The sequence below is a fragment of the Takifugu rubripes genome, chromosome 15, assembly GCF_901000725.2.
Source record: "Takifugu rubripes chromosome 15, fTakRub1.2, whole genome shotgun sequence".
Taxonomy (NCBI): domain Eukaryota; kingdom Metazoa; phylum Chordata; class Actinopteri; order Tetraodontiformes; family Tetraodontidae; genus Takifugu; species Takifugu rubripes.
In genome coordinates this window covers 11964695-11981823 of record NC_042299.1, presented here as the reverse complement: position 1 = coordinate 11981823, position 17129 = coordinate 11964695, and the positions used below count along the sequence as shown (strand labels likewise).

The following is a 17129-nucleotide window of genomic DNA, read 5'->3' as shown; positions in this document are numbered from 1 at the left end:
CCAAATCTAACATCCAGGTCATGCTTTGCCTTTTAGAACACCAACAATTGCCTTGCAGGCATATTCCAGAGAGGAGGCACTCATCTTTGATGCTCCTCTATGATGCTAGAAAAAGACGGTGGACATATTGGAACGCAGCATTTTATGGATTTGTGGCAGATCAGAAAGGGAAGCTCACTCTGTCCCATTTAGAGCTTTTATTTATGAATCCGTGTAACCTGGGCAAAAAGCACAAGGAAACAGGTGCTGCAGAGTGCGGTCTCTGGAGATCGGATAAAAGAAAGACACTTCGTTCGGTGTATTTCATGAATTAATCAGCCTCCCGGATATTCACTTTGGTTTTTTACCCACTCAGGTGTGTACTGGGAACACTGGAGGTGGGTTCACTGCTGCACTGGCACTCATCACTCTTCATGAATCACGGAGGAGAGAGTTGTTTTCAGGACAAACTGGTGTGATGGAGGTGAATGAATGGCCAAACGGAAGTCTGGAATTTGACACTTAGCTGCTAGAACAGGGCTTTGGCCTAGATTGGTGGAATGTTGGGCAGAACACATAAATAATAAACCGAGCCCCTGCGGCTGGCTGATGATGTTCTTTACTCTCATCACCCCAGCCAGACAGGAGACCTCAGAAGGGAGTGAAAATACAAGCTTTATTGAAACACAAGTTGAGCTTTATTCCCAGCTTAATATACCAGAAAAGTAACAACTTTATTACTGAACTGCGAAACACCCAAAGCCCTCCGACGTTCCCATTGGTTGTTTTACCAACTAATATTTCCAAAGGCGCTTATTTGGCCCGTGCATGCAGAAATTGCACAGTGCACGGCAACAATTATAAACTATTAGCATTTCCCTGCAAGACACATGACTTCACTTTGTCACACCCAAATGCACAAGCAAGTACAGGCAGTCACTCATGCTTGCACACTGACCCACACATGCACATAAGCTCAGAACACATTCAAAAGCAGCAATTTGAATCTTCCTCGTGTATTTTTTTCTTTAATTTGTTTTCAAATATCGCTGCCAGACATCCTATAGCAGTTATGACGCACTAAGAAGAGAAATCCCACAGCCAGCTGCAGGTTCCATATGCACGCCAGCAGAAATAAGTCATAAGAGTGTGAATGCTGCATTCAAGGACCGCTAATGGAGTAGCTTAAGCCAGCACCATCTCATTTAAAAGGAGCCGTGCGGCCATATTTTAGATTCAAACGTCGAAACACGACTGCATTAAATTATAGCCAGCGTTGCATTGTGTGTGGCAGCACAATACATTACCTTGAAAGGTAGGGTGCAGCGTGCAATGAATCATTTCATGATCCATCACACCGGACGCCGGGGTATGAGCCTTGCCGCGTCATCCAGCAAACATGCACACAAAAAATAACATGATTAAAGGGTTCTGCGTGCATGGGTGAGTGTCAATATATCAGGTATCGAAACATTAAAAAGAATTATCGGGAGTCATTTGTAGCACCCTGAAAAAACCAAACCTGAGGCCACCTTGACAGTAAACATATTTGCTAGTTTTTTTTTTCTTTTTTGAGTCGCGGGGGGCGAACAATGTCAGATAGTGATGGAGAAACTGGCAGATGCTGGCGTCCACACTGATGTGCTGGAGGATTTTCATTTCTGTGGCACAACACCTCGGGCAGACAGGGATATTTGGTTTATTCATGAAGGGGCTCCTCCGTCAAGGCTTGTGTGACAGGTGCATGGGGGGGGCAGCTTGACCCAAAGAGACCTTTACGAGTCTCACCTTCTTAAAGACCAGGCCCTTAAACTAATGAAGGAACAGTGACGACTGGAGCTGTCATTAGACTGGACTGGGCTTTGTTTAACCTTACAATATGAACATGTACAGCTGGACTTCACTAATAAGCCCCTGAGACAGGTTATTCATGGATGATGATCAATTTATTAAAACATCTGATGAAATAAATACTTACATAAGGACACTCTGCTAAATTATACAATATAATCAAAGGTAATTAAAGCGTCAATAGAATGTTTCAATATTAACATTGATTCTGTGATAAACAAATGAGTGATAACAAATATCGCCGGCCGTAAAATTTTAACACAAAATTAGTAATGCGCCCTAACGCAGCTGGCTGTTGGTATAAGACAGAAATTCAAATCTGATAGGCATGTGAGGTGGAGTCATTAAAGAGATGTATGAGAAGTGGAAGTGCCACAAGGAGACAATTTAAAAGTCAGATTCAAATTAAAGTCAAGCTGCCTATTACATGGCTGCTCATTTATATTGATGTCAGATATTCTCTTTCAAAAGAAGGGCTCAGAGAGTTTAGCAGGGTGTAACAGACACTCAGCGGCCATATGGAAGGTGCTATCCTGGCTCACACTGAGACGTGTTTGTTATTTACATACAACAGGAGGATTATATTAGCAAGACAATATGTCTTTATATAACATGCTTCGTCTCAACATCAAATGATGACGCAAACTGGCTAAAATCTTAAACGTATACAGACACACAGAGCTGTTTCTTTAAAGAATTAGGAAGCTTCAACGGAGTAAATCCAGTTAGCAGCGGGCATATGTTTCTTCCAACCAACTGTAAGAAAGTGCACCAAGGCTCTTAAAGGTGTTTGCATGGTCCAATTAACACCAGATGCTAGCCCGTAGCTAACTTACCGTACCTCCTAATACACAGACCTCCGAGGAGTGAGCATGGTCCAGTTAGCACCAGATGCTAGCCCCTTATCTCACTGTCTACAGCCAAAAAAATATGCATTCATTAGTTCCACTTGCCTGGTTGGACACCTCTATTTGCACTAAAAGTAAATCTCCTGCTTCCAAATCATCATGAAATAGCTAATATTTAATTTTCCAATTAAAACTAACTCAAACTACATTGACCCTGAGGGCCATGTTTGCTAAAATACATTTATGTACTTATTAAGTATTGTTTAATACAGCTGAAACATAAATTATGGGATTATAAATGCAAAAGATACTGTTGTACTGCAGCCGCTTAATAGGTTCTCATCATCACAAAGAGTTGTAAATGAGGCAGTGGAACTTGAAAACACATGCGAGGAAAAGTTCACAGCTCTCGCCTATCATTATTATTCCGCTCGTCTAAGACACATCTTCATGAGTTGGAAACATTGAAAGCAGGGCGCAGCAGGTGTATTTTTGTGATGTTTATTATGTGTTTGGTTTGGACTCTGATCCCAGTTGGAAAAAGTTCAACTCTGAGCTGATAAACGCTCCAGGGTAATGAAGCTTCTTCTTTTTCTCTGCTGCTCAGTCGTAAGAGCTCAGTTAGCGTTTTTCAGCAGCAATGTCAGCAAGAGAAGCAGAGAGAAGTGCTCTTGGTGCTTATTACTGGCCACCCGGAGCGACTGGATCTGATTAAGTGAACCCAACGTGATACGATGCGAAGAGCAAACATCAAGCTGAAGCTAACTTTAGCAGGGAGCTTGAACCTTGGGCTAAAGTTCAGACGCATTCCAGTTACTGCTTTTGGTTTGGAATGTTTAAATGTTGCCAGTTGTGTGCAGCCTGCTGGTTTACAAGTAGTCGTACAATCGTGTTGTCTGAACACAGTAAGATGGACCCGCGGCAGGAACCTGCCTTGATGTGAGGCTGCAGTAGAGAAGGAAATGGCAGCGACGGCCTCATATTTTCCACCACCCCCGAGAGCTTTTAAAGAATTATGCTCTTGTACTGCAGGTATATTGACAGTTTTACACTTCTTAGTCATGCCTGCCTTTGAATAATAGCTCCTTTACCACAAATCCAATCAATGAGAGCACAGGAAATGATCATATTCATCCACTTACAAATTTCCATCTGTAATGACTCAGGTAAAAGCATGTTTAATGTGTATGTGAATACTAAAACTTCACTGATTCGAGTGGCTTTTACTTTTATTAAATCAGACATCCTAGACTTTAAAGGATCCAGCAGGATGTCTCACTAAAAAAGTTGGACCGAGAGTCCAGAAACGGAGTTTTGCTGGCCGGTACAGTGGCCGGTAAGGACTTATTGTGATCAGCTGGGCTGGCAAAACCCAGAACCCAGTACCAGTGTAACGGGAGCAAGGCAGAGGAAAGCAAACAGGGGATAAGCAGACTGGGGGGGTTGGACTGGCAACAGATGGTGCAATGTGGCCAACCTATCTACTCACAGAAAACATTGACAATCTGCCTAGGAACACACAGAGCTGGCAGCCGCTCGCTTTGGATGTTGTAAATGGGTGCAATGATTAATGGCAACTTGCCACTTTCCACAAACACCAAAGAGTTACTCCCAACAGGAAAGCCCACTGAACCTCGGTGAAAATGGCGTAGCAGATTCTCACAAACCCACTATTAGAGTTAACAATACCCGCAATTATCCGTGGCTGACCACGGCCCTCCTTCCTGCTGCCGCAACCAAAAATCTCAGACAGAGCTTTTGAATCAGCGGACAGAAATATGTTTGTGGAGAAAAAAAGGTTAAAGCTCTAGTTTGCAACATCTAGCCTGAGCCTCAGGTGGCACAAGCCGTCCCCTCTGTACGATGTTGCCGCTCGATGGTCCCAACAAGAGGCGAACTACAAACAGTGCAACAGGGAGCAGCCGTACGAAAACATCACCTCTCTTTTGCTGCACTGTCAGTCAATAATCGTCCCAGTTTGTGCTGCTGGACACTCTGGTTCACAGCTCCTGGTTCCTTTGCTTATTTTCCTGTTTTGCCTTGTTTGCAGCCTATAGAAGGACTCTGAGGGAATCTGCTCTGCTATAAGGTTCATTCTGTAGGAAAACAGGATGAGACCAGAAGACCCTGGCTGCATTTATCCGGAGAATTGTCCAGGTTCTACCCTGCCTTTGTCTGAAAGCAGCTGGTTTAGGCTCCCATGTACCCACTAAGGGAAAATTAGCAGAAGATGGATGGGTGGATATCAGCGAGGAAGGCCAAAGGTCAGCAAAGATGATTTTATTTTCATTTGAAATGAGATTACTGTGAGATTTGGGGTCAGATTGAGTGGTTAATTCATTTGTGCTGAACTTGGTAACATTGAGATGCACCAGACTAACATCAATCAACCAAACCTACAGGAGCAAGTATGAAAATATGAAATTCATGTCGCCTATCTAGATGTGTCACCTACAGCATCTGGTAAACTGACTAATAACCTTTTTTTATCACTACTGATGCCGTCTTTAGTCTATTTTATTAAAGAGACCCCATATTTCTGTTGACAAACTTGACAAAATCCTATCACAAGTATTACACTGGAGGAATTGTTGCCTTGGACCTTTAGATGCAATTACCACTGTGCACTACAACATATTACTGAATTATCAAGGGTTCCGGAGGATTAAACTGATGGTTGTCTGGCTGAGTGACTATATGTCTAATTCACTTAGAGGAGTCAAACAGCTCGCTCTTGGGTCTCGCACTAATGAACACTCCTCAATCCGCCCACGCCACCCTTCAACACATCACTGTTTACGTCTTTCTGTCCTTTCTTAATAGGTCGGGGGAGCTGCTCTAATTCCATCAACAGCCACTCACTCTGATGATTAGTGCCAGTCCACTGGTGGCCTGGAGGTAGCACAGTTGTTTGTCCGCGCAGCTGCCGTCCCTGGATAAATATACCAATGACGACGGACGCGGTTGTTGGCCTCCTGTGATTGTACACATTAACAGCAGGCGGTATTAAAATTGCATGCGTGTAAGGTGGTGGGGGACTGTTTCTCTTACTGTTGTGGCAGTATGAGAAACAGTCTGGTTTATCCAACCAAGACACAGGACCTTCTAATAATAAGCAGACATGGCCTCATTTCGCTGCAAAATGGCTGATGTTATCGCTCGTGTCAAATATGCATCCGACAAGTCTGAGCAGGAAATAGAATTTCAATACGAGAGAAAATCCTGCAGTTTTGTGCCCAGCGAAGGTCCGTCAAATAACAACAGCACATGTTCTCATACTGCTCCGGGGTTACTTTTTTGTCTCCCTGGCGTCCTCCATTTGGATGTGTGGCTAGTGACTAGCTATTTATTCTCCAACAAAATGATTCCTAACGACATTCAGGAGGACATCGTCAACAAGATGGAAAAGGTTTCATTAGAACATCTGCATAAAGGAAGGTTAGCTACTGTTACAGCCCTAATGTCTTGTGCATCATATGGAATCTATAGACTGTCCCTTCAAATTACATTCTGACCGAAGCTCATAAAATGCATGATGAGCCACCAACATCGAGGTTGCACCCAAGGAAGCAGCTCCCCTGCAGTTGACTGTGTACTCAAAGCCGCTGATTGAGATACAATGCTACAGCTCATTAGCAATAAATTAGTGTGTGTGTGGACTCTCAGGAAATGGGCCGTTTTGAGCCAGACTTGGTGTCAGAGCATCCCCACAGCACTTTATCTCCCCGCCCGCTCACACCCGCAGCACCGCATGACAACACTGGCTTCGGCGGCACTGGCAGCATCCTGCTGCTCCTGAAGGGATCGTGCGATTATACGTCCCCGTAGCCATGATATTCTAAATTACAACAACACGACTGCGGGCTGCTCAGGCTGCTAGTTTGTGTTATTACTGTTTATTTTTAATGCACGAAAAAGCAGAAAGCAGTTTTAAAACTGAAATCATGTGTGCTGCAGCGTGCACACACTGATCCCTGAGGCGAGTTCATAACAGCCACAGGTAAAATGCATCACATTACTACTAAAGGCTTAAACGACAAAGGGCCCAAAGACAGTTCATTTGCCCAAAGAATGCTTCTTTTATATTCAATAACTGATATTCGCTACAATTTCCATGGTTGTTAACACAAATCCATTTACGCAGCACACAGACAGACACACACACACACACACACACACACACACACACACACACACACACACACACACACACACTTGTGCGCTTATTTCAGGGAGGATTTGATTGCATTAAAAATGCTCCTTCTTCAGCATTGCTATTTGTTCAGCAGTATTGATTCGAGAAAGATGAGCAAACAGCACCAATGAAAGGAGACAACAGAGATGCAAGTGTCTAATGTGGAAAAGGCACTAAGGCAAAAAGAGGATGTGGTGCCCAAATACTCACAAAGATCTCTGGTAATGTTTCCACTGAGTGCCTATTAGGAGGGTTCTTTTATTTCTGCTTTATCTTATTTTTGCAACGTCCCGTTCTACAGTTTCCACTTTAAAGCCACACGGATTCCATTGCAGGAACCAGCTTGGCAGGTCTCCGTTTACATCCTATGGTAGCCATAGAAACGTGTCACTGGGTCCATTTCAAATCCAACTAGAGAGTAGAGTCTTTTCATGGAGTTCCCAATATTTTCCAAACATGACGATGGAGAGACAGTGTGAGTGTGCGCGCAGGCATGTATATCAATGTGTGCGTCTGAGCGTGTGCAGCTTGTTCATGGCAAGAAATCAGCTCAGTTTAGCACATAATGGAAATGCGAATAGCCCAGAGCGCTTCTCTCCCACACGGGGAGAAAGCTGGCTGGGAGAATGTTGTGTCTTTCCAAATCCAAACAGTGGAAAGTAGGTAGACGGGTTAAAATTCCTGCCCCCTTACTCTCCCCCTCCCTGCAGCACCATGCAACACTCTGCCCCTACATTACACAAACAGGTCAGCCAAACAGGTCCTACTAGCTATCTGAAAATGTATTCACACATGCTATGCACATGGTTTAGCATCCACAAGCACATGCTCGGAGGTTCAGTGGGTAGGTGATATTGCTCCTATTATGACAGATGACATCTTTTATTCCATCCTTAGCAGAACAGTCCAGACATTTCATGCTTGATTTAACCTGAACTCTACCTTTTTTTGATTCCCTGGCGACACATTTTTGGCCAGATTACCAACCCCTACTTCCCCATGCTGGACACAAACCTTTCTGCCCACAGGGCCCGACTGAGAGATCTGACTTACATGCCACTTCCAGCGATGCATTCCGGCTTACAGCATCTCCCAGATAGTTTCGGGCCACGCACACGTAGCTGCCGTCGTCGGGCTTGCTGCGGCGTCCGTGCACGATGCGCAGAAAGAAGAGGGACCCGCTGGGCAGCAGCATGCGGTGAGAACGGGGGTTGTCGCGGTCCGTCTCCACGCGCTCCCCGTCTTTGTACCATTCCACCGTGGGGGTTGGCCGGCCCTCTGCTTTACAGTTGAGAGTGGCCGGTTCCCCTTTGGACACAATCAGGTCAGAGGGGTGCTCCACGATGCGGGGAGGGGAGTCTTCCTGGCGAACACGAGACCCTGAGGAAAAAATATTGCAAATGCAATAAATAAGTAGTTCTTAGTATATATATATGATGCATTGATTCAATTTCCTGCAAACACAGCAAAGCCAAGAAATGCTAAGCAGCATCTTCTAACGCACAAGTACCTGTCTAACCATTGGGCGACCACTGCTGCTAGAACTGCATACATTTGTATATTAAATTTGCAGTACACAGCCAGGTGTAATGTGATTACTCTCCTTGAAAGACTGTCAATTAGCGTCAGGTTCTTACTTGGCGGTGGCGTACGCATGCGTTTTAACTGCAGCCCACATATTTGCTCTCACGCAGGCCGAAGAGTCATTACATCTTATTAGGTTTTTCATTAACGTGTTCCATCAAACGCCGGCCTCATCAGACATGTTGTCTCAGTGGGTGCAGAGCAGCAACAGCTACATTTTTCACTTTTGCACCCTAATGGCGGCGATATGCAAAGTTTACAAATGATCTCAGCCCCTTTAGAGGCTAGATGATTAAACTGGCAAGCAAGTGTTTGGATTTTAAGGAGAGCATTGAGAGGATGTTAAATCGCGACAATAAGAATGTCAAATTTAAGGACCCATACTCGGCTCATTTCTCTATTTACTTGCCTGCACGAAACAACTTTGATGCTGTTGGACTTCATCTCATAAATGTCGGAATGGATTGGCCCAAATGTAGAGCCACATGACACTATCGCATCCCTCATCTGTTACATGCTGAACAAGCCATGTTAAAAGGGCTTCCTGTTCGCTTGGAAACAAATGCCGTCTTATTCCGAAGACATTAGTGCTGTAAAGAAGGAGAACTGAAAGAAAGACGGAGAGGTGGTAGTTCAGTCTGCAGGAGACTGAGCTGAGAAGCAGAGGGTTCCCTGTTCAAGTCCCGGTCCGGACTAGACTTGGGAGGTTCTGTTAGTAGAAAGCAGTGCCAGGACACCTTCTGAGCATCACTGAGGTACCCTTGAGCATGGTAACAAATCCCCTAATGCTCCTGTAGGGCTCTGGAGCTGGAGACTCATTCGGGGGTGGTGTCTTTGCCCATAAGCAACTGGGATATGCTCCAGCACCTTCCCTGTTACCCCGGAAGGGAAAAAGCGGTCCAGACGAAGAAAAAGAAGAATTCAAAGTGAGAAAGATGTTACGCAGCATCGTTTGTGTTCCCAAGATGGTCATAATTCAAACTGAAAAGGTGGCCATGATGACTCGCCGTGCATCGGCGAACATGAGTGAAATTATTGTTGAACTCTATAATGTTGAGAGGTTTGTTATGAAAAGCATTCCATTAGCTGCCGCCGACATGCCACGCGTGGTGATGTATGATGTTTTCAGCACGCTTTTAAAGCCACATACATACTACGTCTCCTGCTCAAGCAGCATCTCCGTGGCCCCGCGGTGATGCCCAGATAAACACGCAGCATGTGAAATACCAACGTGTCCTAATTGGCTGTCCCATTACCGGCTCTCTGCTGTGCCTAATGCAGTTTGAGGCCGTTAGCTGCCGCACAGCATAATTGAAATTAGGTGCTTTAAGTTGAGGATGGCTTGGTGGCTCCTGATCCCATCATCTAACAGCAAGAAGGGCCTGTGGGGTCCTGTCAGTCTCTTCGCTCTGGACTGGCAACCAACCACAGTGTTTGTCTGCATTCTACTCGTGCTCCAGCACCCCATGACCCTGACTATGAATGAGTGGGGTAAACAATGAATAAATGGATGGATATTTGTTTTTCATACGGCTGCTTTATTTCTGTACTGTAATAAACACATGGATGGTTCGGTATTAATAACTACAATTCAATTAAAACGGATTTTTCTTTTCTCTCAGGTCTTTGGCAAGTCAGCCTAGTTTTGCGTCTCTGTCCATGGTGCTGAAGCTCCGAGGTCTCGCAGAATAAGTTAGATGTAGCATGGAAAGGCTTGTTAAATGGCAATTCAAATGGAAGTCTGAGGTGACATCTTTCCACCAGAGGCACTAAATTTAGGCTTTGATTGTGGGGCAAAGAACATCCTTCTTTCAGGATATCTGTTAGCAAAGGATTGGGTTTGACATTTCACGACAACAAAGTCCGTTGATGCCTTGCAGGGTCAGAGAACCTGCTGCTCTGTATGATGGACGACTAAAGGTGCATAAATCCACATTACCCCTGTGGCACAGATAAGATTTTCCAGACAAGAACAGATGCACATCTGAATGTAGTAAATACATATATATACATTGTTTTTTGCAGGGAAGTTCTGCTTTTTTAATAAAAGGAACAACATCCATTGCGACCAATCAATCAGTTCAATAAACACCATTAACTCTATAGCTGAATAACAATCCACAGCAGATCTATTAGTAATCCAAGCAGCCATGCAGAGATCCAGGACACAAAGTGAATATAAATTACAGGGTGGCGTTTGGAATAAAGAACGTCAGTAAAATGCAAATGATGGTGAGTGAAACTGCTGGATTATAGGTTACATTATATGACTATGCCTCCCTCATTGCTTTTCCCAACTAAAAACTTCAATGGACCACCAGAGCAGCCATCTGCTCCGCTGGCCTGTACCCTAACAACTGACCACATGTTGACGCTCATAACATTAGGACGCTTCCCAACAGTGCATCTATATCACTCACTGGATCTGGGGGGCTAACCTGCTTAGCTGAGACTGCGGAGACCCAATCTGGTTAGGGTCATGTTTAAGATACTGTTTGACATTAGAAAGAAAGGAAGCTCACTCTGAATACATACACAGTGTGCAGGCGGAGACACCTTTCAGCAGCAGCGAAGGCCCAGTCAATCCCTTCAAAACTGACCACTGAAGCTTGACGATTCATGGAAAAGACCTTGTATCTCTCACTCTCTCTCTCTTTTTAACCAACATACACCTCAGAACTATCGTTAAACCCGAGAACAACCCAAATCATCAGCCACGGTTTGCACTGAACACACCTGTTCATTTATGCTACCGCTGATTTAGGTTTAAGGGTCTGCAGGGGACAAAGAGGCACCAAAATAAATAAATAAATACACACATTCCATCATGCTAAGAACAACACTTGGTATCAAAAACGTAAAAAAGGTACAGCTGCACTTGAACAGACAGACTGTGTGTGTGTGTGTGTGTGTGTGTGTGTGTGTGTGTGTGTGTGTGTGTGTGTGTGTAAATATATATATACATACAGTATGTCTATGTAATGTGGCATTTCACACCTCAAAGCTGGAAATGTGGCCAAAGCTTCCAAAGAATGCCTTCATATACTTAACTATGCACAGACCTTATGAATAACCAAGTAACCAATGTCTGCCTGAGCCATTTGCAGACCCCAGAAGAACATCCTTCATCAGTTCATCAAGACCCAATCTACTGTTTACCTGCGCAGAATAGGATGAATGCGCCTCAGCTCACAGCTCTTTAAGAGGGAAATTAAACCATTACAAACATTGCGTTTTTTTCGTGAACTTACCGTCAGTTTTGGTGTACAGAAGTCCACAGAGAAATAAATACTGTAGAGGACCCATTCTGGCATATTGGCCCCGTAAACTGCGGGCGCACGAATTCCTCTTCGAGCGGAAAGAAAGGGACGCGAACCCCGAGCAGTGACTCTGTCCTGTCTTCACTTGAGCGACTTTGTGGCGTTTTTGATGTTTAGGAGCACTAAACCAGTCACTGCAGTTAATTCGGTCGCTGATTGAATTCATTCACGGCTCCATTTCTCCCTCCTCTCCAAAAGCGCACCAGTGAGCGAGTGGTCTCGCCGACACGTTGGCAAATTTCTGCAGTCTTCAGTTGCAAACATCACCGACGCCCCGAGACTCTCCACTTAGCGACGTTCCAACACCCCCAGTCCCGTCCGACCGCATTCTGCCGACACTTCAGCGGGACTCACCGCAGGTACACGCGTCCATCCTTGCGCGGGACAAGCGGAGCGATGGAAGGTGGAGAAGGGATCCAGTCAGAGGTGAGAAGCTGCGCGGCGCAGCAACGCACAGCAGCGCAGCCCCTCCTCTCCAGCCTGCTGCCCGGGGAGAAACTAACTAACGGAATATAACATGAGGCAGCTCTGTGGCCGCGCGTTCAGCGAGGGTTCACGTTCTGGGTGTGGAGATTTCTCACATCACTTCATTGGGTTTGTTTCGGGGGGGGGGGGGGGGGGGGGGGTGTTTATGCGCTGGTATTGATTCCTGATCATAACTCACTTTTTTAGATTATGGACACGTTATCTGCATCAATCTGTCACGTTTTCAACACATGCGTCAAGTGGCGCTATCAAAGGTATTGATAAGACAATAAATGTCAATACTGAATGTGTCTGTGGCGGCAGCCAACAAGACAGTTATTCTCTTTATCGATTTCATCAATCTGAAATGATGCGTTCATTATTTATCTTCTTGGTTTGTTTGGTGTGCAAAATCACTAAAATACTGCACAGGAAGACAAGAAAATAAAGCTGGATTCAATATATATATATAAAATATGTGAACCAAATGAATGTGTTGAGTCATTCAAAATGACCAAATTTAAATAAATAAAAACACAAATTTCCTCACCGCCTGTCATTTATTTTACCTACTTTTCTCATGCTAATCCTTTATGCACTGGCTGTCTACGCCATTCTGCAGGAGGCAATAATGGAAAATATATACATATGAAGCCCTCTGGTTTTACTCTGCGGCATTTATATTCATGTTCACGGTTGGGAAAAGCTATTACAACAGCTGTAAAAGAAAAAAAATATCCTGCCTGCTGCCTGAGGGGGCTTATCCTGCCTGGCCTTGTTGTCAATATTGTTCAATATTGTCAATGGCATTAGAAATGCAGCGTCGCAGCGTGAGGTGAGAGTGAGCCGGGCTGCATCAGGAGATATTGATCAAATGGGGAAAATTAAACCATTTTTAGTGCTTTCTTCGCAGCAGTGGGTCGAAAAATAATTGTAGGTGATGGCTAAATTGAGGGGATTTGACCTGAAGATGATGTCTCCAGCAGAAACTGTCTGGTTCCGTCTCTTTCTGTTTAAATTTCACCGTCCAAGGCTTCTATGCAGCCGCCGTCCCGGCATACATCGCCGGAACGGCCTTTGTTTTGGTGGCCGGTGGAAGAACAACAAAAAGATCTTCTCTGTTGCCGTTGGAAAAGCCCAGAGAGGATGGAGATGGTAGAAAGAGGGACGTCTCACTCTGCCCTGCGCTGGTCCATTTCCAAACTTTACCCAAATGGTGACCTTAACACATCGTCCCCGCTGTCACTCACAAGTGCAAAGACATAATAAATAAGCCTTTCTAGAAATGAATGACCTCACAAAGCCTGTCAAGGTGAGCATTAATGATTTAGGAGGGGGACACTTGAGGACAACATGTCCTGTAAGAACATTAACACACATTTGGGCTGCTTTCTATCATGAAGACGTGTCGGCTCCCTCCACTGAGATATGGCTCACACCAACCATTTCTTGCTCTCCTGGCTGCTCAACGACAACCTACACTTCAACACACGGTGCCGATATTGTGCACGGTGGGCTGCGTCCGTGTGAAGCGTCTTCACGTATGGAACCAGTGGCAGAGGGAGCGAGAGGAGCTCTAAAATGGAGACGTCCCGAGCGAATGACACCTGTCATAAATAATTGTGGAAGGCAATTTAACATCTTTGCAGGTGTCAAAAAAGAGACGTGTGGCGTGAGGGGATGTGATGCTTATCTTTAAAGTTGAACACGATAAGGGAGGCGGACGAGAGCGCCCGCGTCTCTGATCACGCGCCGAGACAAACATGTTTCCAGGCAACGTGCAGAACGGTACATTTAAAAGGTAAAATCTGAAAGGCTCCCATCTTTCATCCACCCCCCCCTCACGTTCACACATAAGAGATGGTGTCAAGGTCACAAGTTGCGTCTGCACCATTACCTACTCCACGCCATGTTTGTCCAAGCCAGGAGTGTTGGAGGGAACAGATGGTGTGTGTGACAAGTGTGTTGGACACAGGCAGGCTCAGCCTTCCTGAGAGCAGACAGAGCGGACATGTGTCCTGACCACAGAGTCTCAACCTGCACAAGTGACAAACGCCTGTCTGGAAGCCTCGGCTCTTGACTCTGAGAGCGGCCACAAAACGATCCAGCCGTAGAAGCAACGACCTTGAATGAGTGCACGTTTGCCCTTGGAAATATCCACCAGCCATCTGAATATTCTATATGGTTTTATTTAAAATAACATTTTGCTCTCGTGAGAAAGGTTCTGTTAGTATTACAGAAGTTCACCCATAAATGCATTTTCTTCCCCCCAGTGCAAGTCTACTGGTGTAAAAGATAATAATGAGCTCACAGCCGGACACAGGAAGTAGCTGTCAGCTGTGAAGCTCCCCCAGTTTTCACGGTTCTTTTCATTTAAATCTTGAAGCCTCTCGGTGAGCGACGTCTTTAGCCCATGACTGGAACTCAGGAGGACCCAGACTAGTCATTGATGGTAGGAACAAAACAGTGACTAAAAGCTTTACAAGACACCATTTATTCGACGCAGGCATCTCTGGGGGTCATGGTACGCTACCTTTCTACCAGTAGATGCGTTGCGATGCTACTTTTAGGTGAGGTCAGACTATAACACAGTGCTGTGATGTTAGCTAGCTACAAAAGATGCTCGGAAGCATTTATGGTGACGTCACCTCTGTGGTAAATAGAACGCACCACAACGGTCAAGATATCCCAAGGTGCTTCACGGAGTGGGGTGGTACTGGGACTCAGTGCTCCAGTGATGCATCAACCAATTATGTCATCATTTTCATCTTCTAGTCTTTGACATCCAATTTAGCCAGTGAGCAGAAGGTGGCATCCACTGCTGTTATGACATACCTGTAACACCCTAAATGTGGCGTGTGGCTGCGGCTTCGGCGCCCTGGGGAACAGTACACATAAAATTAAACAAGGTGTCAAACTGTGGGCACTAGGAAGCCAAATGAGCAGAGAGTGGACTTTAAAGGCCATTTTCCCTCCACGTGAATGACAAAAAAATTTATTTTTATACTATATTAAGAACATTATTGCTTCCTCCTGTTTACTGTACATCACCTCAGCCGACAGAGGTGCGCAGCTCCGGTGTGACTGTAATATCCATTTAGCAGCCTGATGTTTTCAGCTCATCACATTATGCGGCACCTCTCAGAGTCACTGTCAGGCCTCTCAAAACAATAAATAAAACTGAAGCCTAGACCAGATTCCAGATTAAATCGGTCCTGTCGAGTGATCCGTCACTTCAGCACAACTGAGCCAGCTGTTCGGATTGGCGTTCCAGGGGTTTCACGAGCGCAATGTGGCGGGGCCATTTCAAAGCTGGTGTGACAAAACAACAAATTTGTTCACCCTTTAAAAATGCAGAAGGTAGCTTACTGGGGAGAGGCGCTGGAAGCTGACGGGGCAAGCGGTGACGGTCCAACTGACTGCTGCTGGAGCAAATCCCTTTAAAGGATTCCCTGCTTCAGCAGTTCCAACTCAGCGCCGCACAGAAAAACGGCGCTGAGTTTCCACCAATTCGTGGGTGTGGGGGGGACGTGGTCAAAGTGTGCGATATCATTCCAATATGATTTAAAGGTGACCGACAACAACAAGCAGCTCGCTACATCCCAGCCTGGTGCAAGAGAGGAGGCAGATCAAGTAAACCTTGTTCGATAAGCACGAGCAGCCTTTAATGAAGCATGATCAATGAACAAATGTCCCTCTGTGATCCATGGAGTAAGCCTGGTTGGGCAAGGAGAGCCTGCCCACCATGCACAGGCCCTGATGGTGCTTTAGCTTTAGCATGCTGGTTCAGAACGGAGAATGGGCCCTGTATTGTAAGGGGACAGGATGCTGCTAAGTGTGTTAGCACAACAGCTTGCTGCGCTGAGAGGACACAGCACATGAGCCAGAGAATAATGGTTACCGTGCTGGTGACAGCCTGTCACTCAGCAGCTAACCCCATATTAAACCAACAGCTGTGAGCGCTAACTGCCAGGATGGGACCCAGTGAAGGCAGAGCTACGCATGATAAGAAAAGCAAGCTCTCCGAGAGCAATACACCTGCTAATCACACCCGCGTCCCAGAGCTGGCACCGCACGAGCTACACTCTTAATTAAAGTAAATGAGATCACTTTTAGCTGTTCTGTGGTGGAATAATGCCAAGCGTAAGCATGTAAATCTCTTCTACACTGTTTTTTTTTTCTCCCCCCCATCAAATGCGTCTCTCATAATCAGACCTTCTTGGCACGACATGATTTCCGAGCAGCGGCTGATCTGTCCAAGCTTCCGTTTGGTCCGCTCGGTTATTTTTGCTCGGCTCGTTAAATTCTGGGGTGAAAAAGCTCAAATATTCTGAAATCTGCCGCATGTGCAGACATGCAGAAGCTCCCGGAAGATGCAAACATCTCAATTACTGAATTAAAAAAAATAGAGCTTGACCTACACCTTTATATGTATAAAATTTGACACCCTGTGGGGGTCAGTTCTTATGGAAACACACAAATTGAAGCGAGGGTGGAAGTCTCATCCCCACAAACCGTTTTCCCTCTTGAAGATGAGTGCGTTTTCCGATCACCATGGCTATATTTAGTTGTTGTAGTTGCTCCATCACGCTCCACAAAACGCCGTTGAACTCTCGCCACACCTTGTCAGAGTGGTGAGAGAAGGGCCCCAGCCTTCCAACTCCATTTAAATGCTTTCAAGGTGAAAAGTGCCCCCCCCCACCCCCACCATTCAGCTTCCAGAAGTGGAAGATGTACTTCGGAGGACACTACTGAGATATCTCTCCAGCGACACAGGCGCGGACAAGAAAGAAAAAGCTCGTGTTTAATCAGGCGCAAGGACATTTACACCATTTGTTTTTTTTCTTCTGGATGAGCACAGGGGAAAAAACAAAAAAAAAACAGGCT

General features: G+C 45.4%; 1 protein-coding gene across 2 annotated transcripts in view; it reads right to left on the bottom strand.

The window, feature by feature from the left end:
- LOC101080067 (roundabout homolog 2-like) overlaps nucleotides 1-12317 on the bottom strand; it is a 64900-nt gene extending 52583 nt beyond the window's left edge. For both annotated transcript variants that reach the window (XM_029848860.1, XM_029848861.1), the window contains exons 1-2: nucleotides 11709-12317; nucleotides 7927-8253 (exon numbers count right to left, since the gene is read on the bottom strand). In XM_029848860.1, the coding sequence (XP_029704720.1) occupies nucleotides 7927-8253; nucleotides 11709-11943 (562 nt within the window). In that variant the 5' untranslated portion in view covers nucleotides 11944-12317. The remainder of the gene's footprint in view (nucleotides 1-7926; nucleotides 8254-11708) is intronic.
- Nucleotides 12318-17129: the final 4812 nt, after the last annotated feature.